The 23,908-nt window shown below is 38.0% G+C and overlaps 1 protein-coding gene across 1 annotated transcript in view; it reads right to left on the bottom strand.

Moving 5' to 3' along the window:
* Positions 1–4,153: 4,153 nt before the first annotated feature.
* The window catches only part of acbd6 (acyl-CoA binding domain containing 6), a 42,040-nt gene continuing 22,285 nt past the window's right edge, over positions 4,154–23,908 (bottom strand). Inside the window, exons 7-8 of the mRNA XM_067393570.1 lie at positions 10,332–10,362; positions 4,154–4,594 (exon numbers count right to left, since the gene is read on the bottom strand). Coding sequence (XP_067249671.1) covers positions 4,440–4,594; positions 10,332–10,362 — 186 coding nt within the window. The 3' untranslated portion in view covers positions 4,154–4,439. The remainder of the gene's footprint in view (positions 4,595–10,331; positions 10,363–23,908) is intronic.

Here is a 23,908-nt window from a genome sequence, read left to right as displayed (position 1 = left end):
TGCCTACGCCTAGGCTGCTGAGAGTAACGTTTAGATGAATATGTAATCATGTGCTGCTCTCTTTCCTCTCAATAACTAAATAAACACAACACAAATAAAAACGGTAATAGCAATGTGGATGTTTGCAGGAGTTCTGCAATTCGACACTCCAGTCAAGTCACGTCAAGTTTACTTATATAGTGCTTTATACAAGAGAATGCTTTAAACCAAACAGCTTTAAAGTATTTAATCATTTAGCAGACACTTTTATCCAAAGCGACTTACAAATGAGGAGAACAATAGAAGCAATCAAACCAACAAAAGGGCCACAGTATGTAAGTGCTGTGACTATTCCCTGTTAGGCAGATGGAACATGGAACAGTCAAGGTAAAAAGTCAGTGAAAGTGATTTTCTGCCTCTTTGAGATGTTTCTAGAGGGCACATAACACTATATTGCCAAAAGTTTTGGGACGCCTGCCTTTATGTGCACATGAACTTTAATGACATCCCATTCTTAATCCGTAGGGTTTAATATGGAGTTGGCCCACCCTTTGCAGCTATAACAGCCTCAACTCTTCTGGGAAGGCTTTCCACAAGGTTTAGGAGTGTGTTTATGGGAATTTTTGACCATTCTTCTAGAAGTGCATTTGTGAGGTCAGGCAGTGATGTTGGCGAGAAGGCCTGGCTCGCAGTCTCCGCTCTAATTAATTCAAGGTGTTCTGTCGGGTTGAGGTCAGGACTCAGTGCAGGCCAGTCAAGTTCCTCCACACCAAAATCTCTCATCCATGTCTTTATGGACCTTGCTTTAAGCACTGGTGCGCAGTCATGTTGGAACAGGAAGGGGCCATCCCCAGACTGTTCCCACAAAGTTGGGAGCATGAAATTGTCCAAAATGTCTTGGTATGCTGAAGCATTAAGAGTTCCTTTAACTGGATCTAAGGGGCCAAGCCCAACCCATGAAAAACAACCCCACACTATAATCCCCCCTCCATCAAACTTTACACTTGGCACAATGCAGTCAGGCAAGTACCGTTCTCCTGGCAACCGCCAAACCCAGATTCATCCATCGGATTGCCAGACAGAGAAGCGTGATTGGTCACTCCAGAGAACACATCTCCACTGCTCTAGAGTCCAGTGGCGGCATGCTTTACACCACTGTATCCGATGCTTTGCATTGCACTTGGTGATGTAAGGCTTGGATGCAGCTGCTTGGCCATGGAAACCCATTCCATGAAGCTCTCTACACACTGTTCTTGAGCTAATCTGAAGGCCACACAAAGTTTGGAGGTCTGTAGCTATTGACTCTGCAGAAAGTTGGCGATTTCTGCACACTGTGCGCCTCAGCATGCGCTGACCCTGAGTTGCTGTTGTTCCCAATTGCTTCCACTTTGTTATGATACCACTAACAGTTGACCGTGGAATATTTAGTAGTGAGGAAATTTCACGAATGGACTTATTGCACAGGTGGCAACCTCTCATGGTACCACGTTTGAATTCACTGAGCTCCTGGGAGCGACCCATTCTTTCACAAATGTTTGTAGAAGCAGTCTGCATGCCTAGGTGCTTGATTTTATACACCCGTGGCCATGGAAGTGATTGGGACACCTGAATTCAATGATTTGGAGGTGTGTCCCAATACTTTTGGAAATAGAGTGTAAGTCTGAAGTAGTGAGTTCAGGTGAAGGGGTGCAGAGCCAGTGGTTGTTCTGTAAGAAAACATCAGTGCCTTGAATTTGATGTGAGCAGCAATTGGCAACCAGTGCAAATTGATGAAGAAAGGTGTGATGTTCGCTTTTTTCGGCTCGTTAAAGACCACTCTTGCTGCAGCATTTTGGATCAGTTGCAGAGGTTTGTCAGTGCATGCTGGAAAGCCTGCCAAGAGAGCATTACAATAGTCCATTCTGGATAGAACAATAGCTTTGACAAGGAGTTGTGTAGCATGCTCTGATATGAAGGGCCTGATCTTCCTAATATTGTATAATGCAAATCTGCAGGACTGGGCAATGTGGTATGTGGAGTTTAACTGATTATCAATCACAACTCCGAGGTTCCTGGCTGTCATGGATGGAGTTATGGTTGACAAACCTATCTGGATGGAATGAAAGATAGAGTTGTGAGTCATAAGCATAGCAGTGATAGGAAAAAACATGTTTCTGAATGACAGATCCTAGTGATGACATGTAGATGGAGAAAAGAAATGGTCCAAGCACTGAGCCCTGAGGAACCCCAGTAGCTAAATGTTGGGACTTAGACACCTCACCCCTCCAGAACACCATGAAGGACCTACCAGAGAGGTAAGATTTGAAACATTGTGCGGTTCCTGAGAGGCCCTTCGTCACGAGGATGACAGGAGGATCCGGTGGTTAACTGTGTAAAAAGCAGCAGACAAGATGAGATCCAGCAAGATGGGTACTGATGATTTGGAAGCTGCTCTTGTTGAGGGTACCAGGGTGATGCTAACTTCCAGGTTGTCCTACAAAAATGTGTCATCACTGCAGCGCTTTATTTGGGTAACTGTCTGAAACCGGCAGTACTTTCATGTCTATTGTATCACTCTCTGCCAATTTGTGTGTTTCATACAATTGCAATTGGCACAATTTTCAGTTTTAATATTACTTTAATATTGTTGCAGTGTTTGTCTGCCTTTGGCTGACTGTACTTTATTTCTTAGATATAGCACACCAAGCAAAATATTTTAACTACAAGTTGTTTTTTTTAGAGATATTAGTGGGATATTTTTCTGCATTTTTTGCTGGCTGGCAAATTCTAAGCAAGGCTGGAGTAAAGCATTGCATTAAGAGTAGTCCAGTACGTGTCATTCCATTTAAGCTGGACAAGCGGCTGAATAGCCGGAGAAAGAGATAGACAAAAAGAGAGAAAGTGAAAGGGACAGACAGTGATAGAGAGAAAGAGTGAGAGTAACAAACCTCCACCATCTGGCACTAATGGTGTTAGGGAAGCATCCAGAGAGGCGACTTGTAAAAATGCATAAACGTTAAGTAAAGAAAGCTGAGCAATATGGGACATGATTTTAGAGGAGTCCGTGTCAAAAGTGAAGAGCTCAGGGGGAAATTGAGGCACATAATGGAAACGTAATGGGCTTAGTGTCACTGTCGTGCAGACAAGCCCACGGAGGATGCCGTCAGCGGCACTGACCCTCCCCCAACTCCAGCGGATTTATGGAAATTACCGGAATAAGGGACAAACAGCCTTTACAAACAAACCAATACCATAATTCCTGCCTGTCTGACAGAGAGGATCTTGCTCTCGAGGAGGGATGCAGCTCTGCAGGCCCAAACCACTTGAGTCCCCTTTTTATTCAATAATATATAGGACGATTTAAGGTGCAGTCACATTAGCGCTATTTTTGCAAAATCTTATGGACCAAAAAAGTCCATTGTCAATAACATGAAGCACTGCTCACACAGAAGTCACTTTCAAAACAAGCATCTTTCTGTTGGTCAGCATGGAGAATTCACATGACCAAATTGAACATGTGGGAAATCTCCATTTTTGAACTCCCGAACATGTGGATTCTTAATGAAATTACTGGATTTTTCCCACAAAATTTCACCGAACAATGGTGAATATGACCGCACATTGGGAGACAGAATGATCCCATTGTTTTTGTACAAATGTGTATCAGCTGTAGAGCTTTGAGTAAAACTAAGTTTGAGAAATGTGTTGGTTGTTTGGAAAATGTTCAAAAACACTAAGTCACCCAGTATATTTGTGTTCTTGAACCATAAAGATTCAAAGAGACAAAAATTCAATGATAAGAAGAAGAATTTGATCAGAGGTACTTTATGCTATTTATATATTCTAGTATGCTATATATGCTTATATAATTGTGGTACATTTAATTTTGGATCCACTGAGAATCAAAAAGATGCTCTACTGTCCACTAAATTAGGTAGCTTATTAAAGCTCCATGTTCCCACAGTTTGTTAAAAATAATTTCCATGTACTTGTACAAAATATTCAGCACATTGCTTGACTTCTACCATGATCCTAAAGCACTTCTGTAAACATTTTATTGTCAAACTTGCTGTACATTGAAGTTAATATTGCTGTTGCTGATTCTGGTAATGCTATAATTAAAGAACAGTGCATATGGCAGAAAAACTCTAGGAAACAAGTAAAAAAAAAACTGACACCATTTTAAGATTCCATGTTTTTAATAGTAACAACAGTAACACATTCATTGGAATGTACCATTCTAGGACAGGGAGGACAGGTTGTCTGAACTTAACTGCTTGAAAGTACAACATCTGTGCTCCACAGCCAAATGGAATGAACTAGAATAGTTCTAAAATGCTGAGCTGATCGAGTTCCTTTCGGGAACTATTGTTGATTTTACAGCATGTACCATCTGGATAAGGAGCACAGTTTGTATAAACTTTTAACAGGATGGTGATCATGTGGGTTGGGATTGATTTTTGGGTTTCACAGAGTGAGATTTATCCTTTTGGAGCGGTGTACTGGCGCAGGAGAGAGGAGATGGCACTTGATTCTGTCACCTCCTCTGGAAGAGAGCCTTCTTGATCTTTGATTGACGGGTCAGCTCCAGCCTTCAGGAGTAACTCAACGATTTCTGCAAACTCACAAGCTGAGGCTAGAGAGAGAAGGAACACAGGAAAGAAGTATTCAAGTGCTGTTGGGTATATTTTGTGCAAGTCACACAAATACTGCTAGAGCAGCACTTTAGAGGCAAATGTTTTTACCTTACCGCAAATTTTTTAAACACTGCTTAACCGATGAAATCGGTGCAGTCCAGTTTTCTCACCCATACACTCGAAGTAATTGTTACAGTACATCTGAAGACTGCACCTGTAGTTGAGCAGCACACTTGCATTTGTGCCCCATTAGGAGGCTGCAGGGCAGGGAGGGGCAGCACTTCTGTAACCCTGTTAGTGTTGCCTGCCACGCTGATGCAGGGACAATCCTCTAAGCTTGAGTGCTTTTTCACGTCTGTGTCAACTACTGCCGTCTTTTAAAAAGGAGGGAAAATGCTCTCCTTATTCTTTCTCTTAGGTGAGTGGCTGATGTCAGCAGGAAAACCCTGAGTGACAAGAGTGGCTTTTAACCTCAGACCCCCAACCAGGAGAGAATGAGGGAAGAGAAAGAAGGAGAGGGAGAAAGAGAAGGCAAGTACAAGGATGTTGCCGTGCTGTTGCTAGGGTATTGCTAGGCCGTTGCTTAGCGGATGTTTACTGGCCCAAGTCAAAAGAGTCCACCTCAAGAGGATCAAGTTTCTATGATATCTGGGGCCTTATTCACAAAACATTTCATCTTACCACTAAGAGTTCTCCTAAATAGCAGTAAAACTTCTTAGCTAAGAGTTTTCTCTTAAAACCTATTCACAAAGCTGCTGAGACAAACTTTTACTAAGGAATAGAGAGAAGTCTTAAGCTAAGAGTAAGGGCGGGGTTGACCTCGTTGCTATGGAGTAAACACACTGATGGGGGAGGAGTCAGTGATTTAATCACAGAAATATTGTAGAATGAGGTGTCACTTTCCATGTTAAAATAAAGGTTTTAAAATACAAATGTTGCCCTATTCAAACAAATATTTTTTTAATAAAAATGTTGCCATATTCAAATAAAGGTTTTAGAATGTAGGCTAAGTGTCACTAATTAAACTAGTATATACAGTTAATTGTGGACCACTTCTTGGATGTCTTCTCAAGAGAATGCAGAATTCAAATTATGTTTTAGAAACAAAGTTTGGGAGAAACACATTCAAACGGTCTTTCTAGGAGGAATATATACATAGACGAGAGCTGACTCGCCTATAGTTACGTCGATGGTTTTCTGCATCCCTCTGCCAACCCGCTCCTCACTCAGCTGGGGATATGGGGAGAACTTTGGGTTTGGGCTAAATTTCAAGCTCGGAGCCCTCGATCCCCTTGAACAGCACACCAAATATGCTTATTTATATATATATATATATATATATATATATATATATATATATATATATATATATATATATATATAATTTGTAAATGTGAACTCATGAAAACCACTGGCACAGGTAATTGGGCAATATTTATTTATTTGTTAAAGATTTATTTTTGCCGTCTCATCATAGATTCAAATCTATGAATCAAAATGTATTGCATTTATGAAGAAAAGGTTCAGCACCCAAGGCTCTATCGCTATTGCCTCAATGGTGTACAGTGTCTTTGGGTGGATTAGGACTGTTTGTGATTTGCTCTTAGTTACTTAGGAGTCCTCTTGACTACTCCTAACGTTTCACAGATTTAGGAGCTAGATTTAGTGCTAAAATGCTTTGTGAAATACTCTTAGAGCAAAAATTTAGGACTCCTAAAATTAGGACTGACACGCCCATTATTTTTAAGAGTTTATCCTAAATCGGCAAGTTAGGAGCTACTTTTAGCCTTAAGATGTTTTGTGAATATGGCCCCTGATCTTTATAAATGCCTCGATTCACCTTTCAATGCACGCTATTGTTCAACGCTATTCTCAAGTTGCACTTATTTTATCAAAAATACAGTAATATTGTAAAATATTTTTTATTTTATTGTATTTAAAAATGTAATTTATAACTTTGATGGCAAAGCTGAATTTTCAGCATCATTACTCCAGTCTTCAGAAATCATTTTAATATGCTGATTTGGTGCTCATGAGACATTTCTTATTATTGTCAATGATGAATACAGTTGTGCTGCTTAATTTTTTGTGGAAACCATGAGTCTTTGTATCAAATGTTAAGCATTTTGTTATTAAAAATGTAAGAATTTATTAGAAATAGAAACCATTTGTGACAATGTAAAAGTCTTTACTGTCACTTTTGATCAATTTAATGCGTCCTTGCTGAATAAAAGTATTAATTTCTTTAAATAATAATAATAATTAAAAAATCTTCCTGACCCCTGACTTTTGAATAGTGTTTGGGATTTTTAAAGCTTTTTACTGTATGGCAGGTAAAAATGTAAACAATTTTATATAAAATACTAACATTTGATGTTAAATGTTAAATAATAACATTTGATTAAATTATAATACTTAATAAAATGTGATCAAATTAATTTAAGAATAAAATACTCTTAAAATTCAGTATTATGATATAGTTAATATAGCTGTTATAATAAATAGCTTGTGCTTTTTCTAATTTCTGAGCTTTTGGTAAAAGTGTTTACTAAATGTAGTAATAATTATTACTTCCTAAGCAAGCTCCACAAGCAAGGAAAGGAAATGTAAGTGCAAGAACCCAAAAAAGAAAATAATATTTCAATCAGTCATCATTTACTCACCTGTATTTTGTTCTAAAACTCTATGACTTTTTTTCTTGTGTGTAACAAGTAGTTGCAGAATGTCTAAAAACTGCTCTTTTCCATTTAATAAAAAAGTGAATGGTGACCAGGGTTGTCCTTGATCCCTATTCACTTCAACTGTATGAAATAACTCTTTTGAGTTCCATGCGAGAAAGAAAGTCATACAGGTCTAAAACAACATGAGGGTGAGTAAATGATGACAGAGTTTTCATTTTTGGGTGAACTGTCACTTTAAGTAGAAAGCAAAATAAATAAAACATTCTGAATTTTTCCTCTAGTCCATTTTTTGTTACTGTATTTTATTTTCGGCACGCGTGCGGGTCCTTGGGCCGTAAAGCCCCTCACGCCTCTGGGGAGCCGTAGAGAAAAAGAACAATTTACAGCATGCTGTAAACCCCTCAATTAATCATGTGTCAGCCGCATGGCCCCACACAGGGAGAGGTGGAAATGAATTTTCATTCTGTGCTATTCGTCTCTCTGAGTTCATCGCTTATGTTTATTAGTCACTTTTTTATATCCCATCCCCCTATCATTTTTCTGCTCTCCCTCCCAAAGGGGTGCTCGTCTTCAAGCGTCTACCCTGCCACGCGACCAACCTGAGGACAGATGGCAAACACACACACACACACACACATAGAGAACAAGGGCCTGGAGGCCGCCCATGTGTAGTGTCACATGACAAGAGGAACACTGTTGATTTCCTCTGGGACAACTGGTGATTATTACAGGTCCTGTTTACCACATGTGTGGCTGAGGGGACAAATGTACCAACACTCACACACAAATACACCTTTCTCCTGTGACATGTGAGGTGAGGTGGATAAGAACTTTATTCAGAAATCATTTTATAGAGATTTCAACCAAAAAGTGTAAATATTTCTGAACAATAGTGACAGTTAAGACATTTATGTTCCTGAAGATTTGTATTGCAAATAAATGCTGTTCTTGTGAACTTTCTATTCATCAAAGAAAAAAATGAAAATGAAAAAAAAATAAGCAGCACAACTGTTTTCCACATTTATAATAACAATAAATGTTACTTGAGCTGCAAATCAGAATGATTTCTGAAGGATCATGTGACATTGAAGACTGGAGTAATGATGCTGAAAATTCAGCTTTGCCAACGCAGGAATAAACTTTTAAAATATATTAACATAGAACATTATTTTAAATTGTACAGATATTTCACATTATTACTTACAATGATTTTACTGTATTTTTGATCAAATAAATGCAGCCTTGGTGAGCTTAAAAGAGACTTCTATTTTAAAATCATTAAAAAATGAAAATTGTGTCATCATTTAATCATCCTCATGTCGTTTCAAAACCTGTAAGACTTTCACTCATCTTTGTTCTCACGCATCAAGCAGGTTTGGTTGAGCTTCTGTTTATGTTTGCTGATTAATTTTTAAATGTGAAGAAAAGCTTAAATTCAATCTGTTTAGCATATAAAGTGATAGAGTCTCTTCAGAAAATTTGGACTAAACCGCCTGATTCATATGGATTCGTTTTACGATTTCTTTATGAACGTTTTGAAGCGTCAAAGTGTCAGTTGTGAGGACTGTCAATGGATAGACAGAAATTGCTCAGATTTTATTAAAAATATCTTCGTTTGTGTTTTGAAGATGAATGAAAGTCTTACGGATTTGGAATGACATGAAGGTGAGTAAATAATGGCAATTTTCATTTTTGGGTGAACTATCCCTTTAAAAAAATCTTACCAACCCCAAACGTTTGAACCGTAGTTGAAAAAAAAAAAAAATCATAGAATTACTCATCCCTCACTTTGTAGAAACAAACAAAAAGTTTGTTCACAGTAATCCATTTACCATGGAAGTCTATGGGACAAGACAGTATAAAGGGTTTACAATCAGTAATGAATAATAATTTAATAATATTTTGTTTTGTTAAAACAGATATATTCTTTGGTACAAAAGTGTGTAATCTGAGGTGCAAACTGGTCTATATTGACCATTTATAAAACGTTTAGTTCCTGTCCTTGATTCTGATTGGCCAATAGCTGTGTTTTATTAATGATAAAACACGGCTATGACCGCTTCACCCGACGGTTCTGTGTATCACTACACCCTTAGCAACCACTCTTAGCAATGTAAACTGTATGTTCTCAATTGATATTGTTCATTGAAGCTTACTGTATTATGTAGAAGAGTATTGTGAGAAAGAGATCGAGTGAGCAAGTTTATTACCTGCATTTTTCTTTAGGTGAGTCTTATGTTTATAATAAAAAATCTGTTTAAATGTCCGATGTATTATCTTGTCCTTTTAACAGTTAAGTGGTTTTCCCGTGACTGACAGTTGCTAGTCAAAGCATTTGTCAGTTGCGTCTTGTTCTGTGTTCACAACAATTCAGTCTTTTCAATGTAAAAGTCTTCGTTACTGACTGACACACTTATAAAGACAGTCTTGGACGCCATCTAATGGCGTAATAATGTAACTTCTGTTGCTGTCCATGGCCAGGGACTATTTTTTCCGGCGTAAGGAAGGCATTTAGTGACAGTTTACTTCATGAAAGTTTGCATTGATAAATATTTCTAGCTTTAATATTTGTATTGTGTGGTAACCGTTTTATAAAAGCAATAAGGTACTTGAGGCTAGTCAAGTCACCTTTATTTATATAGCGGTTTTTACAATGCAGATTGTGTCAAAGCAGCTTTACAGTGATAACTGGTATATAATTTTGGCTGCACTGCAACTCTTAAAGAAAATGGTGTCATTGCAGGCAGATCAAAGCACTGTTGTTGTGGCTAGTGCTGTATCGTGAATAAGTCACGGCTGAAGGGGTTGCAGGCAATGCCCTTCAGCCGTGACTTATTCACGATACAGCACTAGCCTCGAGTACCTTATTGCTAACTTATTAATGTGTTATTATTGAAATTCCTGTGGATGGATGGATTTTCATGTAATCAGTCTCTGGTATCATTTAATGTACATTTCTGTGAAACATGCATTAAATCCAAAACATTCCTTTACCATAGATGGCTTACATTTGAATTTTAAGATTTTGCTCGCCATAGCATAGTTGCGTTCTTACCATAGTGCAGTGCTGTCTGTCCTTCATCATCCTGTGAGAGAAAAAGAAGTTGAGTTAGAGATATCAAACTCTTGTGAAACTCTTCAGACACTTTCTAATCATTATCCATAATGATTTAGATTCCAAAAAAATCCATAAAACAAACAAACAAACATGTTCAAGAGTAAGCTCTGCCTGTTGAGTTCAACTACCGCCACATGATAGAACCTAAAACAGGTGATTTCGACTTTGAAGGGATTAGGAGAACAGATTAAACATTGATTTCCTGTCAGATAAACAATCAGATCCTAAACCTCCAAAACAGACTTTTGAACAAGTAACCAGGATCAGAGGAGCTTGAGCACTTTGTTTGGGTGGATATATAAACCAGTTTAACATGAACAAGCCTTTGACCCGCGTGCTCAACGAGGCTATGAGGCCATCGTGCTGTATGTGTATAAAGGTCTAGGATGATCTATTCATCGTCCCCTGCTGGGACCGTGTCGGATGCTTTAGCCACAGGGACTGAGGGCATCACACAACAATAGATGCTTATACAATAGGCCCAATCTGCCTGGTGTGCTGGTGACAAATTGCCACACAACTTGTGGTATCAGAAGTGCGATGCAGAGAAAGCCATATTTAGGGTGAGGATTAAGGATCCTGCGTGTGTGTGCGTGGATATAAATCCATTGGAATGCAACACTCAAGGGGTCAGGAAGTTCTGCGGATGACATATGTCATCAGGCCAAATTATATTATAACTGCCACTTCAATGTGCCTTCTTCACCCTTATAATGATGATAAACAGCATTATTGTTTTTGCTGGGTGGGTGGTAGAGATCATCAGAACCCAATGAGAACTACAGAGAGAGTTTGCCCCTCTGTCACAACATCAGTCTGCATTATCCTCCATAGACAATGTCATTAGCAAACTGTACAGACTCTTGAATAGAGGATTTACTATACAGGTCATACATAGTTTTGGTCATGCATATTGTTTTGGCATCCGACATTAGACTTTAATGTTATTAAAAAGCTAACAATGCAACACTAACAAATGTAAAAACATAATAACCACTGAAGAAAATGGTCTTTTAATTTAATTTATCAGTTACATTTTAGTATGGAGTTAATATAAACATATTTACTGTATTTTCCGGAAAAAAAAGTCACATGTGCCAAAGAAACAAGCTCGCAGCCATCTTTAGAATATAATGTTTTAACTTCCGTTTTTGCACTTTATGTGTTTCTATGGCATCGCTGTGGAAGAGTAATTAAAGTGGATTTACTTATTGTAGTTATCATGAGCATTGTAATGTTTGAAGTGGATGTCATAACGAATGTCAGTAGAGTGGGAAGATTTTTTAAAAGAGGGGTTCATTCATAAATGCGTAAAATTTTACCTTCATTCTGTGGGAATACGAACCGGAAGAGAGTACACAACGAGCGAAGTGCTGAAAAGGGCAGAGCTACATAAGGTCTAAAAATCACATTTTATTATAACATTCAGAAATAATGTAAAATAATGAAATGTTTACAAACATTATAATCACTACAAACGTGTATTTCAGTCTCCCTCACTCCACAACAAATCCAAATTTAACGCTAAATCAGAAGTATTAAACAAATATAAATTATGGCGGCATTCATTTTAAATAGCATTTATAATAAAAATCATGCCTAAATGAATTTAAAGCAAAAGAATGTGGGAAATGTGTCATACAAATAAACTTAGGCTTCCACAGGTGTCTAATTTGGCACAAATCCAAATGTGTGAACTTTGCACATGTTTTGGTGCTTGGCGTTAATTGCATTATATAAGTCGTAGGTCAACCTATGATTATTTCTATGACTTTTTTCGCATTTTATTATGATAGGACAGTGTGTAGACAGGAAACGAATTGAGAGAGAGAGAGAGGGGGATGGTATCGGGAAAGGTCTGCAAGCCGAAGTGCAGTGGTGCTTTAAGTCGGCATGCTGCCCACAAGGCTATCGGCGCAGCACATTTCAAATAATAAAAAAATGACATTCTGAAAAATATAGTATAGTAAAATTTCTCTGACCACCATTTTAGATGGATTTTTTTTCTACTGAACTTGTCGCAGTGCAATCTGGGAAACAGGATACTGCAAAACAGGCTATTTTGCTGATTTCTTTTTGAAGCAGACTTCACACTCATGAGCGCTTGTGATCCCTTAAAATGACGTCTAAGCAGGCAGCACACACAGCAAAATCTCCAGAGTTAAATCAACTCTGCTCAGAGTACATATGGTCCCTCTCTAAATAGTGTTATAGTAACACTGAAGCAGAGTTAAAGTTAAAGAGATAATTAAGCAATTAATTAAGTGATGATTGTGCATTAGTGATGAACACCTGCTGTTAACAAGCAGAATCACTGAAGAAAAGAGAAACACAAGAACTACAGCTGACTTCAGTCACAGCCTTATTAATTGCTTAATTATCTCATTAACTTTAACTCTGCTTCAGTGTTACTATAACACTATTTAGAGAGGGACCATATGTACTCTGAGCAGAGTTGATTTAACTCTGGAGATTTTACTGTGCAGTAGGTTTTGAAACTGCTATTGTTCAGAAACTCGTTCTTTTAAGCTGAAATTTCTTCTCCAAATTAGAGAATTGTCAATCAAGTGCTGCTAAAGTCTGATCCCATTGTTCCAAATCCAAAAATCTTCATCACAGCAGGGCCAGGGCTCTTAAACAATCCCAGAGTCAGATGCTATTGTTTACAGAGAGGCGAGAGAGTGACTCCAGGGGCTCTCTGATTGGATTAGCTGGTTAAAATCCCACTAGACGAACAGAATACTGATGCAGTCTCTCTCCTCACCTTCTCTGATACAGATACTTCTCTCTGAACAGGATACGGAGTCAAGGAATACCGGTTATTTACATAATAAAATGTGACAAATTTTTATTATTTTACATTTTTTTTTGTGATGCAAGAGAGATAAAGAAAAAACTTTCAAAATGATTTGATATATATGAAAATAATTGCCCATGGTAACAACAGTTTGGTTTTACCATAGTTACTGCAGTAATTTTTGTGACTGTAGTAAAATGATTGTAACTTTTTCATCAGTACCGATTTTTTTTTTTTTTTTTAAATGATAGAAAGTGCTATAATTACAGTTACAACTAACTATGGTATTCTGCCAAAACCTGTGGTTACCATGGTACATCATCCTAAGGGAAACATTGCTTAAAACCAATGGAAATATATTTCTAAGTACAGAAATTAGTCAATTAATGACAATATTTATTGTTTTTACCCACACAAACAATTGTTAAGAGATCAAAAGTAAAAATAAGTAGAATTCTCTCTATTTCTTTCTCGATAGAATAATAGAGTGGCTGAGTTGTCGACACAGGATATGGAGATGCACATAAATACATATAGCCATAATTAAACAGTGAGGGCTTTACGAAATATAATCTTCTTTCACTAATCTTGTGTGCAGGAAACATCTGCATCGGCCCTGAGCTCTGGTTCACAGCTAGTGTATGGACAAAAAGTGGCAGTGTGTGGACGGGGACAGCAGACAAACAGGTTGGCTATCACATAAACTGCCATGATTCATGGAAAATGAATTGAGGTACACCTGTTAAAGTTGGTCTGTTCACACCTAGTTTATACCATTTTTTCCCTATGTTTTAGAATAATAGCAAAATCATCTTATATTTTAAGTACACTGTTCAATTCTGGGATGCTTTTTAAAGAGTACAGAAGGAATTCATATGTATGCTGGATGTAGTTTGATGCTTCTCCGTTAATATCTGATCTAACTCACCAAAATAAAATAAAATAATAAAATAAAATAAAATAAAATTCTCAGGCTGATTTTGCAATGTTGCAAATAAAATTAATTTTCATATGGAGCATTTAAAGTCATATGAAGCTCTGTGTGTTCATGTATGTATGTGTGAGCGCATGTTTATATGTATTTATGTGTGTGCGTGTGTAAGGGGGTCAGGGACTAATGTCTCCAGAGCAGACTGATGGAATCAAACATAAATTGGATTGTCCTCCATCTGGTTTTCAAGGGAGAAGTGGAAAAGTCAAGTAAGAAGCCAGCATAGCATTTTTACTAAGCGAACCTGTAATCAGGAAACCACATAGAGGGAAACTACTAGACCTCTAGGTTCCCTTGCATTGCAGAAAACAAAGATATCACTGAGACACACCAAATTTGTGAGAGAATCCATATATATATATATATATATATATATATATATATATATTATATATATATATATATATATTATATATATATATATATATATATATATATATATATATATATATATATATATATATATATATATATATTATATATATATATATTATATATAAATTCACATCCCAATCTAAAGATGACAATGTGGATCATGCAAAACTATTTCACTGAAAGACCAAAAAAAGCAGTGGGGTTCAAAAGTAAGAGATGAAATCCTGTGATTCAAAATCTTAATTTTTTTAAATCTTGATTTTATGCTGACAATAGCAGCATGTTAAATTCATTGTACTTCTGTACTTGGCAAATACACCACCTTTGAAAAGTTTGAGGATTTTTTTTTTTTTTTTTTTTAAAGAAATTAATACTTTTTTTCAGCAAGGACACATTAAATTGAACAAAAGTGACAGTAAAGACATTTATAATGTTATAAAAAATTTCCAATTCAAATAAATGCTGTTCCTTGAACTTTCAAAGAATCCTATAAAAACCCTAAGACTGTTTCCACAAAAATATTAAGCAGCACAACCAAATGTTCCTTGAGCAGCAAATCAGCATATTAGCATGATTTCTGAAGGATCATGTGACTCTGAAGACTGGTGTGATCGTGCTGAAAATGTAACTTTTAAAAAATATTTTTTACATTTTTAAATATGTTTAAACAGTTATTTTAAATTGATTTAAATTTTTTTACAAATATTTTTACTGTACTTTTGATTAAATAAATGCAGCCTTGGTGAGCAGAAGAGACTTCGGTACAAGCTTATAAATTTTAAACTCTTTTAGTCATAACAGATAGGCATCAGTTCACACTTCTATGTATTTCAATCCATTCAGGGAGCATCATCCAATCAGATTAGCCCAAAACTGAACACCTCAAAACAGACAACACAGAGCGGAAAGACACAGGAAGGAAGACACATAAAAGAGATTAGAGGAAAAAGGACAGTGTATCTGGGTAAAGAAGTAGAGTGATAGAAATAGTGAAGATGAGGTGAAATGTAATAGTAAAACGGATTAGACTATGTCTCTTTGGGTCTGTGATAGAGACTGTCCACTAGTACCATCTGTGTAGGCTTCAACAGGAGCTGGCATACATACGCTGCCCACCAGGTCACTAAAAGCTTTCATGTTTTCATACCAGCACAACCCGGCAGCTCCCCACGGCATATGGTAGGTGTGCTGGGAGCCACCATCACAGCTTTATTTAGTACGACTAAATCTCTCCCAGGAACACCCTTTCTCTCTTTATCTCTCTCTCTCGCTCACTTTCTTTCCCTGTGCTGTCCCAGACAGAAACATTAAACAAATGGGGAAAATGCACATGCAATTATGATTTATGATCACTGTACGCAGGGAGCGCAGGGGTTTTTAATGACCCTGGTAGTAGGCAGGAGGAGGAGAGAGGGACAGACAGAGGAGTGAATCGATATAACCACACGACATTCATATGCAGATACGCATATGATGAGCAGGTGCCATTAATCAGAGCATGCAGAAAATGCAGCAGTATGCATGATCATAACACATACCGAATACAAGATATATGAATATCTGGGTTCCTTCTTCATTACAATATAGCAGTTCTTGTTCTTGTACATATATTAAACTGAAAATGTTTCAGTTATACAGAGTTGAATTAACCAAGATTATGCTACAAGGTGGTACATTTAATTCCCTGTTATAGGCTAACCTGCAATTTTCCAATTTCCAGTTTATGCCCATTAATGGCAAAATATATAAGATTTTTGGATTAAAATATCCCAAAATCACTAAAACAGTGTTATATATTTTATTGAGATGTGTACTTACATTATCCCAAATGTTTCCAAGAATGTTTAAATCCAGAGAAATTTTAACCAGAACATGGACCGTGTCCGTGCGTCGCCTATCAATGACATCATAAGCACATTACCCTCGGCTTCCGGTTTTATTTTGTAGAACCAAGGAAAACACCAAAGACACTTTAATATATTATGTGCTTTATTAGATATGTGAGCAAATGTTTGGATACGTCTTATTGTTTAAATCTTGTTTTCTTGATTTACAGCTTGTACCATGTTTTACCATGACTAATATCAATCTAACTTTAATGCAGTGTGCATTAAGTGTATCACAGTAGCCGCTGAGTGAACGCAGAGTAGCACTGTAACAACTTTCAACACACAAATGCATCTAATATGATAAAACAGCGCTGCTTTACCCAACATAGGCTTGTCCGGAAGAAGCGGAAACGGCAACTGTGACATAACAGTTCCGCTGCTCTCAAGACGTTTTGCGCAATCGCTCCAGCGGCCTCGTTTCTGCTCGCACAGCACTCGGTCCTGCTCTGCTTCATACTACAGTAACGTTAATAATCTCATTCATGAACATGATTTCTGCCCGAGTCCCATCCTGATTCTTTTCCACCGGCTGTAGATGTAAAGACAACACCTCCCATGATTCCACAAAATCACTGCATCATCAAGCTACTACTTTGTTTTGAATAAGCGACCTCTAGCGGTGAAAATTTAGATAGTGTGCCTTTAAAAGGTGCTAAATAGTATGTTTTGTTTTATACATTTTTGCAATATTACTTGAAACTGTCTTTACTAACTGATAAAAGACTATTTATTAGGTGCACTGAAAGGAATAATATTAATATACATATTCTGTGCACGAGATAGGGCCTTAAAAACATCAGCCAATCGTTTATGCGATCATCGCGTAAACGATTGGCCCTCTGGCTTGTCAATCACTGCCATGACGTTCCTTGTGAGAAACAAGCGAAAATCATGTCATAAATGACTCACCCTCATGTCGTTCCAAACTCGTAAGACCTCCGTTCATCTTCGGAACACAGTTTAAGATATTTTAGATTTAGTCCGAGAGCTTTCTGTCCCTCCATTGAAAGTGTATGTACGGTATACTGTCCATGACCAGAAAGGTAATAAAAACATCATCAAAGTAGTCCATGTGACATCAGAGGGTCAGTTAGAAGTTTTTGAAGCATCGAAAATACATTTTGGTCCAAAAATAACAAAAACTACGACTTTTTTCAGCATTGTCTTGAATTGATTCCATTGAATCTTTTCATCTGTCGGCGTTGGTAATAGACTTTTACGTCGCCGTGGTTGTTTTTGGGGATTAGGACATCCGCGACATGCACACTTACGCACCAGAAGGAGGCGGTAATGCACCAATAAGCTGGATACCAACTGCCGTAAAACAGGAAAGAAGAAGAAGAAGCGGAGTCGTGAAAACGGATTGACAACAGACCCGGAAGAGAATACAAATCGCCAAAAACAACCACGGCGGCATAAAAGTGCATTACCAACGGCGACAGATGAAAGGATTCAATGGAATCAATTCAGTGGAATCAATTCAATGGAAAGGATTCCGGAAGAGAAGACAATGCTGAATAAAGTCGTAGTTTTTGTTATTTTTGGACCAAAATGTATTTTCGATGCTTCAACAAATTGACCCACTGATGTCACATGGACTACTTTGATAATGTTTTTATTAAAGCGTACATACATTTTCAATGGAGGGACAGAAAGCTCTCGGACTAAATCTAAAATATCTGTGTTCCGAAGATGAACGGAGGTCTTACGGGTTTGGAACGACATAATTTTCATTTTTGGGTGAACTAACCCTTTAATTCCCATGGAAAGTTTCCAACCCTAACTGTGATTAAAGAAAACTAATTAAAAATTAAAACTTTAATATTTTACCCAATATACTGAGAAACATATGAAGACGACAAATAGGAATGACCCATCCATATACGTGTGCGCACAAGGGTACTTTCTCATTGGGAAAGCTGTGTTAAAAGGATCAGGCGGGTGGACCGCTCCTAATTGAATCTATTTCACCTCTGTGTGCAGTGTGTTAACCTTGCCAGCCAGTCTGTGTGTGTGAGGGTTAGCCTGTCAGTGCATATCACTCAATCCCAAAATGTCCTTGACAAACCCTCTGTAAAGATCAGGTCAGGCTGTTTCCCTCTCAGTACCATCTCAAAACACTCAAGCGCATCTTCACAAACAGGAGTACAGTGGAAGGTGTCCATCAAACCAACAACAATTACATATATAATACTATATTATAAAGCAGTTATGGTTTTGAGTCACTGTAAAAGTCACAATCGCACCTGTGAATGCACATCAATTAAATCTGTATTAATGCAGTGAGTACTTACAGTTTGGATAATAAAACATTATTTGATGGATGCAGTTATTGTAATGTATTTAATGAACATTGGTTAATTTTATCATACTACTGTTGCTGCCATTGAATAAAAGCAATAAAATCACTCAGGTTACAGTGATTTTACCACAGGCTCTTATGAATTAGGCTTAATACTTTACTAAATCCTTATTTCTGTGAATAAATATGCAACATGAATGAGAAAATAAGCACAATGACATTATTTGCATGCAGTTTTCTAGCCTGACTTGAATTTGTGTTTTAGCAGTTAAAAACACCCATCAAGAGGAAAGAAAGAGACAAGAAAAGATATAGAAAGACACATTGTTTCCAAAGAAACACTTAAGGAGGACGGGGCTGTTTAAGTTGGCTGTAATATTCACAGGGAGATTGATTAGTAGCAGCACGACTGATTGATTTTTTTTCTTTTACAGTCGATCCTTGAGGCAGCGCAGCGTTCACCTCTCTTCTCTCTAATGCACAACGCTGTACGTATGTTAATCAGCTGCATAACCTGCACTCATGCCTTCCTACAACCACATTAAATCATTGTCTGGGTTTTGTTTTTGTTCTTTCTGAATTAGTGACTCTCTTTTCTCATTGACAGTCCTTGGGTAAACGCACAGCATTTAAGAAGAAGCGCAAATGAAAACAAAACACATTCGTGGAATTCAGTCCCGTCCCCCTCACGTCTGTGTCTGCGTCTCAGTGTCCACCCCAGGGGACGTCTTAGGATCCATTAAGCAATTTCACATAAGCCAAGAGTGGCAGAGAATTACCATGGGCAAGTCCAGGATCATCAGAGCAGTTCAAAAAGAAATACATAAAATAAATAAATGCATAAACCGCTCTAATATGAAAATCAATGTTGCAGGCGCAGCTAAATCGCTGTGGGGGGAAAACTAATAAACCACAGGGCAAGTTCTGCCCCTGCTGGGAAATATGCTCAATCTCTCTCTCTCCCTCTTTCTCAGCACACAGCTGTGGACAGCTTTAATGTCCTTCACAATTTATGTGGATGGTTTGAAAACAGGAAGAAAACTGTTGAGTGTACGTATTGTGGCAAGGCGGCAGGAAGAGAGAGAAACAGATGGTTCTGAAGTGGCTTTTCATCAGAGGAGTTTAGCTGCCTGCGGCTGGAATGAAACACTTCGATGAAAATGAATTGAGCCCGCTGATAGCGTCGTTTATTTTCACGTGCTTTCTGCATTTTAGCACACGATTCACTAAAGGAATTATGCAAATCAATCGGTGCTGCATAAATATGTGCGGAATGGCACGATTTAAAGGGATAGTTCACCCAAAAATTCAAATTCTGTCATCATTTACTCCCCTTAAAGGGATAGTTCACCCAGAAATGAAAATTTGATGTTTATCTGCTTACCCCCAGTGCATCCAAGATGTAGGTGACTTTGTTTCTTCAGTAGAACACAAATGATGATTTTTAACTCCAACCACTGCCGTCTGTCAGTCAAATAATGCGAGTGGATGGGAACTTGAACAATAAGAGTCGGTGAGAAACCGAACAGTATTTATATCATTTTTACCTCTAAAACACCACCATGTCCAACTGCGTTCAGCACTCGCTTAGTGATGTCTGATCGTGCTCTGACAGCGGAAGTGATGTCTAGCACTCATTGAAGTATAAGCGCAAGACATCACTTCCGTTGTCAGAGTGCGATCAGACCTCACTAAGCGAGTGCTGAACGCAGTTGGACATAGTGGTGTATTAGAGGTAAAAAATGATATAAATACTGTTTGGTTTCTAGCACAAACCGATCGTTTCGTGTCTTAGGACATCAGTGTGTCGTCACGAGCCACAGGGTTTAATTTGGATTTGTCCGTGCATGTTTATTCGACTCCTATTGATCCAAGTTCCCATCTACTCGCATTATTTGACTGACAGACGGCAGTGGTTGGAGTTAAAAATCATCATTTGTGTTCTACTGAAGAAACAAAGTCACTTACATCTTGGATGCCCTGGGGGTAAGCAGATAAACATCAAATTTTTATTTTTGGGTGAACTATCCCTTTAAGTAGTTGCAAATCTGTATGAGTTTCTTTGTTCTGCTGAACACAAAGGAAGAAGAATGTTAGTAACCAAATAGATCTCGCCCCCCCATTTACTACCATAGTAGGAAAAATAAATACTATGGTAGTCAACAGGGGGCAAGATCTATTTGGTTACTGACATTCTTCCAAATATATTCCTCTGATGCTGAACATGATGCTGAACAAAACAAACTGTGATTTGTTGCTTTACATGGCCTGTGGGTGGTCATTGGCCAATGAGAGCTGCTATAGAGTCCAGACCTTCTTCCATCAGTCTGAAGGTCCTGCTACACGAGTCTACGGTCTAAAGCCCGGAACACACCAAGCTGACGAACTAGTGGCGACGAAAGCAGACTGCGGGGTTGGCTCATGTCGGCAGCGTATTGGTCCAAAGTTGCCCTGACACACCAAACAGACGCTCGACACCGTTCTGCACCAGCGTAAGAAGTAATGTCTTTCCGTACCAGCAGGTGGCAGTAGCATTCAACGTGTCGAATCGGCTGAAAAAAAGCAGACGAGGACCAACTTCAGCTGACGGTGCGGAACACACTGAGAAAACTTAGTCAGCTGATGAATAAAAACTGGTGTGTTCCAAGCTTTATGGACTTCATGATCATGGATCAAGTCCACAAAACCATATAAAGTGTGCCATTTGGCACTAGGTCTTGCATTGCATTCAAAGTAAACATCAGTTTATGTATTCTCTTGATATCAAACCCATGACCTTGGTGTTGCTAATACCTTGCTCAACTTTTTTTGCAACAAGAATGCTGTATAAGCTCTTTAAATCAAGAAAGTGCATTCAGTTACACTAATATATTCCTGGACTGGTTAATGATCTTCTCCATCCTTTAATAATCATAATTTGATAATTAATGCTGCTCCAAAACATCATTTAAATAAAACTGCATAGTTCCCTTCATATTATTAGTAAACAATGTTCATTTTGACAGGCAAATAGTGCCCTCTTTTGCAAATAAGACATTCCATAATAAGCCTATAAAGGCGACGTGTTTATGCTAAAAAAGTATGAGAGCTATGTAATTTAATTACACAGTTTGTATCCGTTTAAACTACTTCTGAAAGTGAAAAGTGACATGTGAAGGCTAAGTTTGGTAACCCACACTCAGAATTGGTCCTCTGCATTTAAACCATCCAAGTTAGTGCACACACATTAGGAGTAGTTAGTAGTGAACAAACTGTGGATACACACACCCGGCAGCCATTTTGTTGTGGTGCCCTGGGAGTGATTGGGGGTTAGGTACCTTGCTCAAGGGCACCTCAGTCATTTCCTGCCAGTTTTGAGAATTGAACCTGCAACCTTCAGGTTCCCAGTCTGACCACTAGGCCACGACTGCCCCAAAAGAACTGCATAACTGCTAAAATGCATACATTGAATTCAATGCAAGTCATGGATAAAAGCATGTGCCAAATATAAAAATTAATAATTAGGCTGAACCAATTTGCAAAGCACTTGTAATTCACTTGGCTGTAAGAGAGAATGCTGAAAGTCAAACTGGAACCAGCATTCGATAACAAACAGTGATAAACTGATTATTTTTCACGTCAAAATAAACTGCAAAAAGCAGAGCAGGGACTTCTTGGAACATTCTTAAACAATGACTCACACAAATTGCTTTTTTTGCTTTCGCTAAAATGAATTGGACTTCACAACACTTGCCAAACCAGCAATCAAAACTAGAGAAACCAAAATCACTGACTGCCCTGCACTGCTACTCTGAGTTTCAAATGTTACCCTACAATGATTACAATTTGTATAGCAAGGCCAGCCTCAGATCAAAGCAAAACTCCAGTGAATGAGCTGTAAGTGTGTGACTCTCAGGTGTTTCACCCCCATCCAGCTAAACCATCCCACCACTGAGCCCCATTCTCATGCAGCTGGTGATTGGACGCCTTTCCTCGCCAATCTTATGACAGATTGCCTCTGGTATTTGTTATGATGTGGAGGATGGAACCATTTGTTATAGTGGACCTGTGGCAGCAGCAGAAGGACCTGAATGTGTAAGAATGTTCTCAACAGGGAATTTCAAACAATTGCTGGGATGAAGAAAGTGGAGAATGAGAACACAAACACTGCCATTTTTTTCAAACCTACTTAATGTGTAGGACTTCCAACATTTGCATCATTTTAAAATAAAATTATGCAACAGGTGACCTTATGTAAAACCAAATCAAACCCTTAAAACTGCTATCAGGAACCGAAAAAACAAACAAACAAAAATCTCTCCATTTCCACAACACCACAAAATTACCTGTAAATAAACAGCATCCTTTCTCTGTCCCAAACGATTCTTCACCATGAACTACTAGTAGCCCAGGCACATATTTATCACTATTGATCTACCTGGTCCTCGCCAGGGCCTTTTGTTCTCTCGGCTCCAGGCTCTGACCTCAATTAAGTTATGAATTTCAATCTGATGGACTGAGAGCGTGTGGCCAGCGCAGCCGTGCAGGAAGGGGAGTGGATTAATTAGACACAGCGGCTCTGGGATTCACCCTCCACTGCTGGCGGCTCATGTTGTTTTCATAAGAATACACACAAAGAAGGAGGAGGAGAAAGATAGAGAAACAGAGAATTACCAATACAAAAATAAAGAAGGTGAAAAACAGAGTAGCTCAAAGTAAATTTGACGTCCACAAAACATCTGACTAGCAAATTAGTTAAAATACAAACTGACTACGATAACAGCAATAATATAAAATAATGACATAATTGTTGCCTGTCACATTTTGAATGCTTAGGTGAAATACATTCTATTAAAGCATTATTTGACTTCAGAATTAAAATTTCCTGATAATTTACTCACCCCCATGTCATCCAAGATGTTTGTCTTTCTTTCTTCGGTTGAAAAGAAATGAAGGATTTTGAGGAAAACATTCCAGGATTTTTCTCCATATAGTGGACTTCAACAGTTACCAACGGGTTGAAGGTCCAAATTGCAGTTTCAATGCAGCTTCAAAGGGCTCTACATGATCCAGCAGAGGATAAGGGTCTTATTTAGTAAAACGATCGGTCATTTTCTAAAAACAAACAACAACAAAAAATATATATATATATACATATACATATATATATATTATATATTA

This window comes from Chanodichthys erythropterus, chromosome 9 (assembly GCF_024489055.1).
Source record: "Chanodichthys erythropterus isolate Z2021 chromosome 9, ASM2448905v1, whole genome shotgun sequence".
Classification (NCBI taxonomy): Eukaryota; Metazoa; Chordata; class Actinopteri; order Cypriniformes; family Xenocyprididae; genus Chanodichthys; species Chanodichthys erythropterus.
Note: the sequence above shows the minus strand (reverse complement) of the source record. Positions and strands in the feature narration are given on the sequence as shown.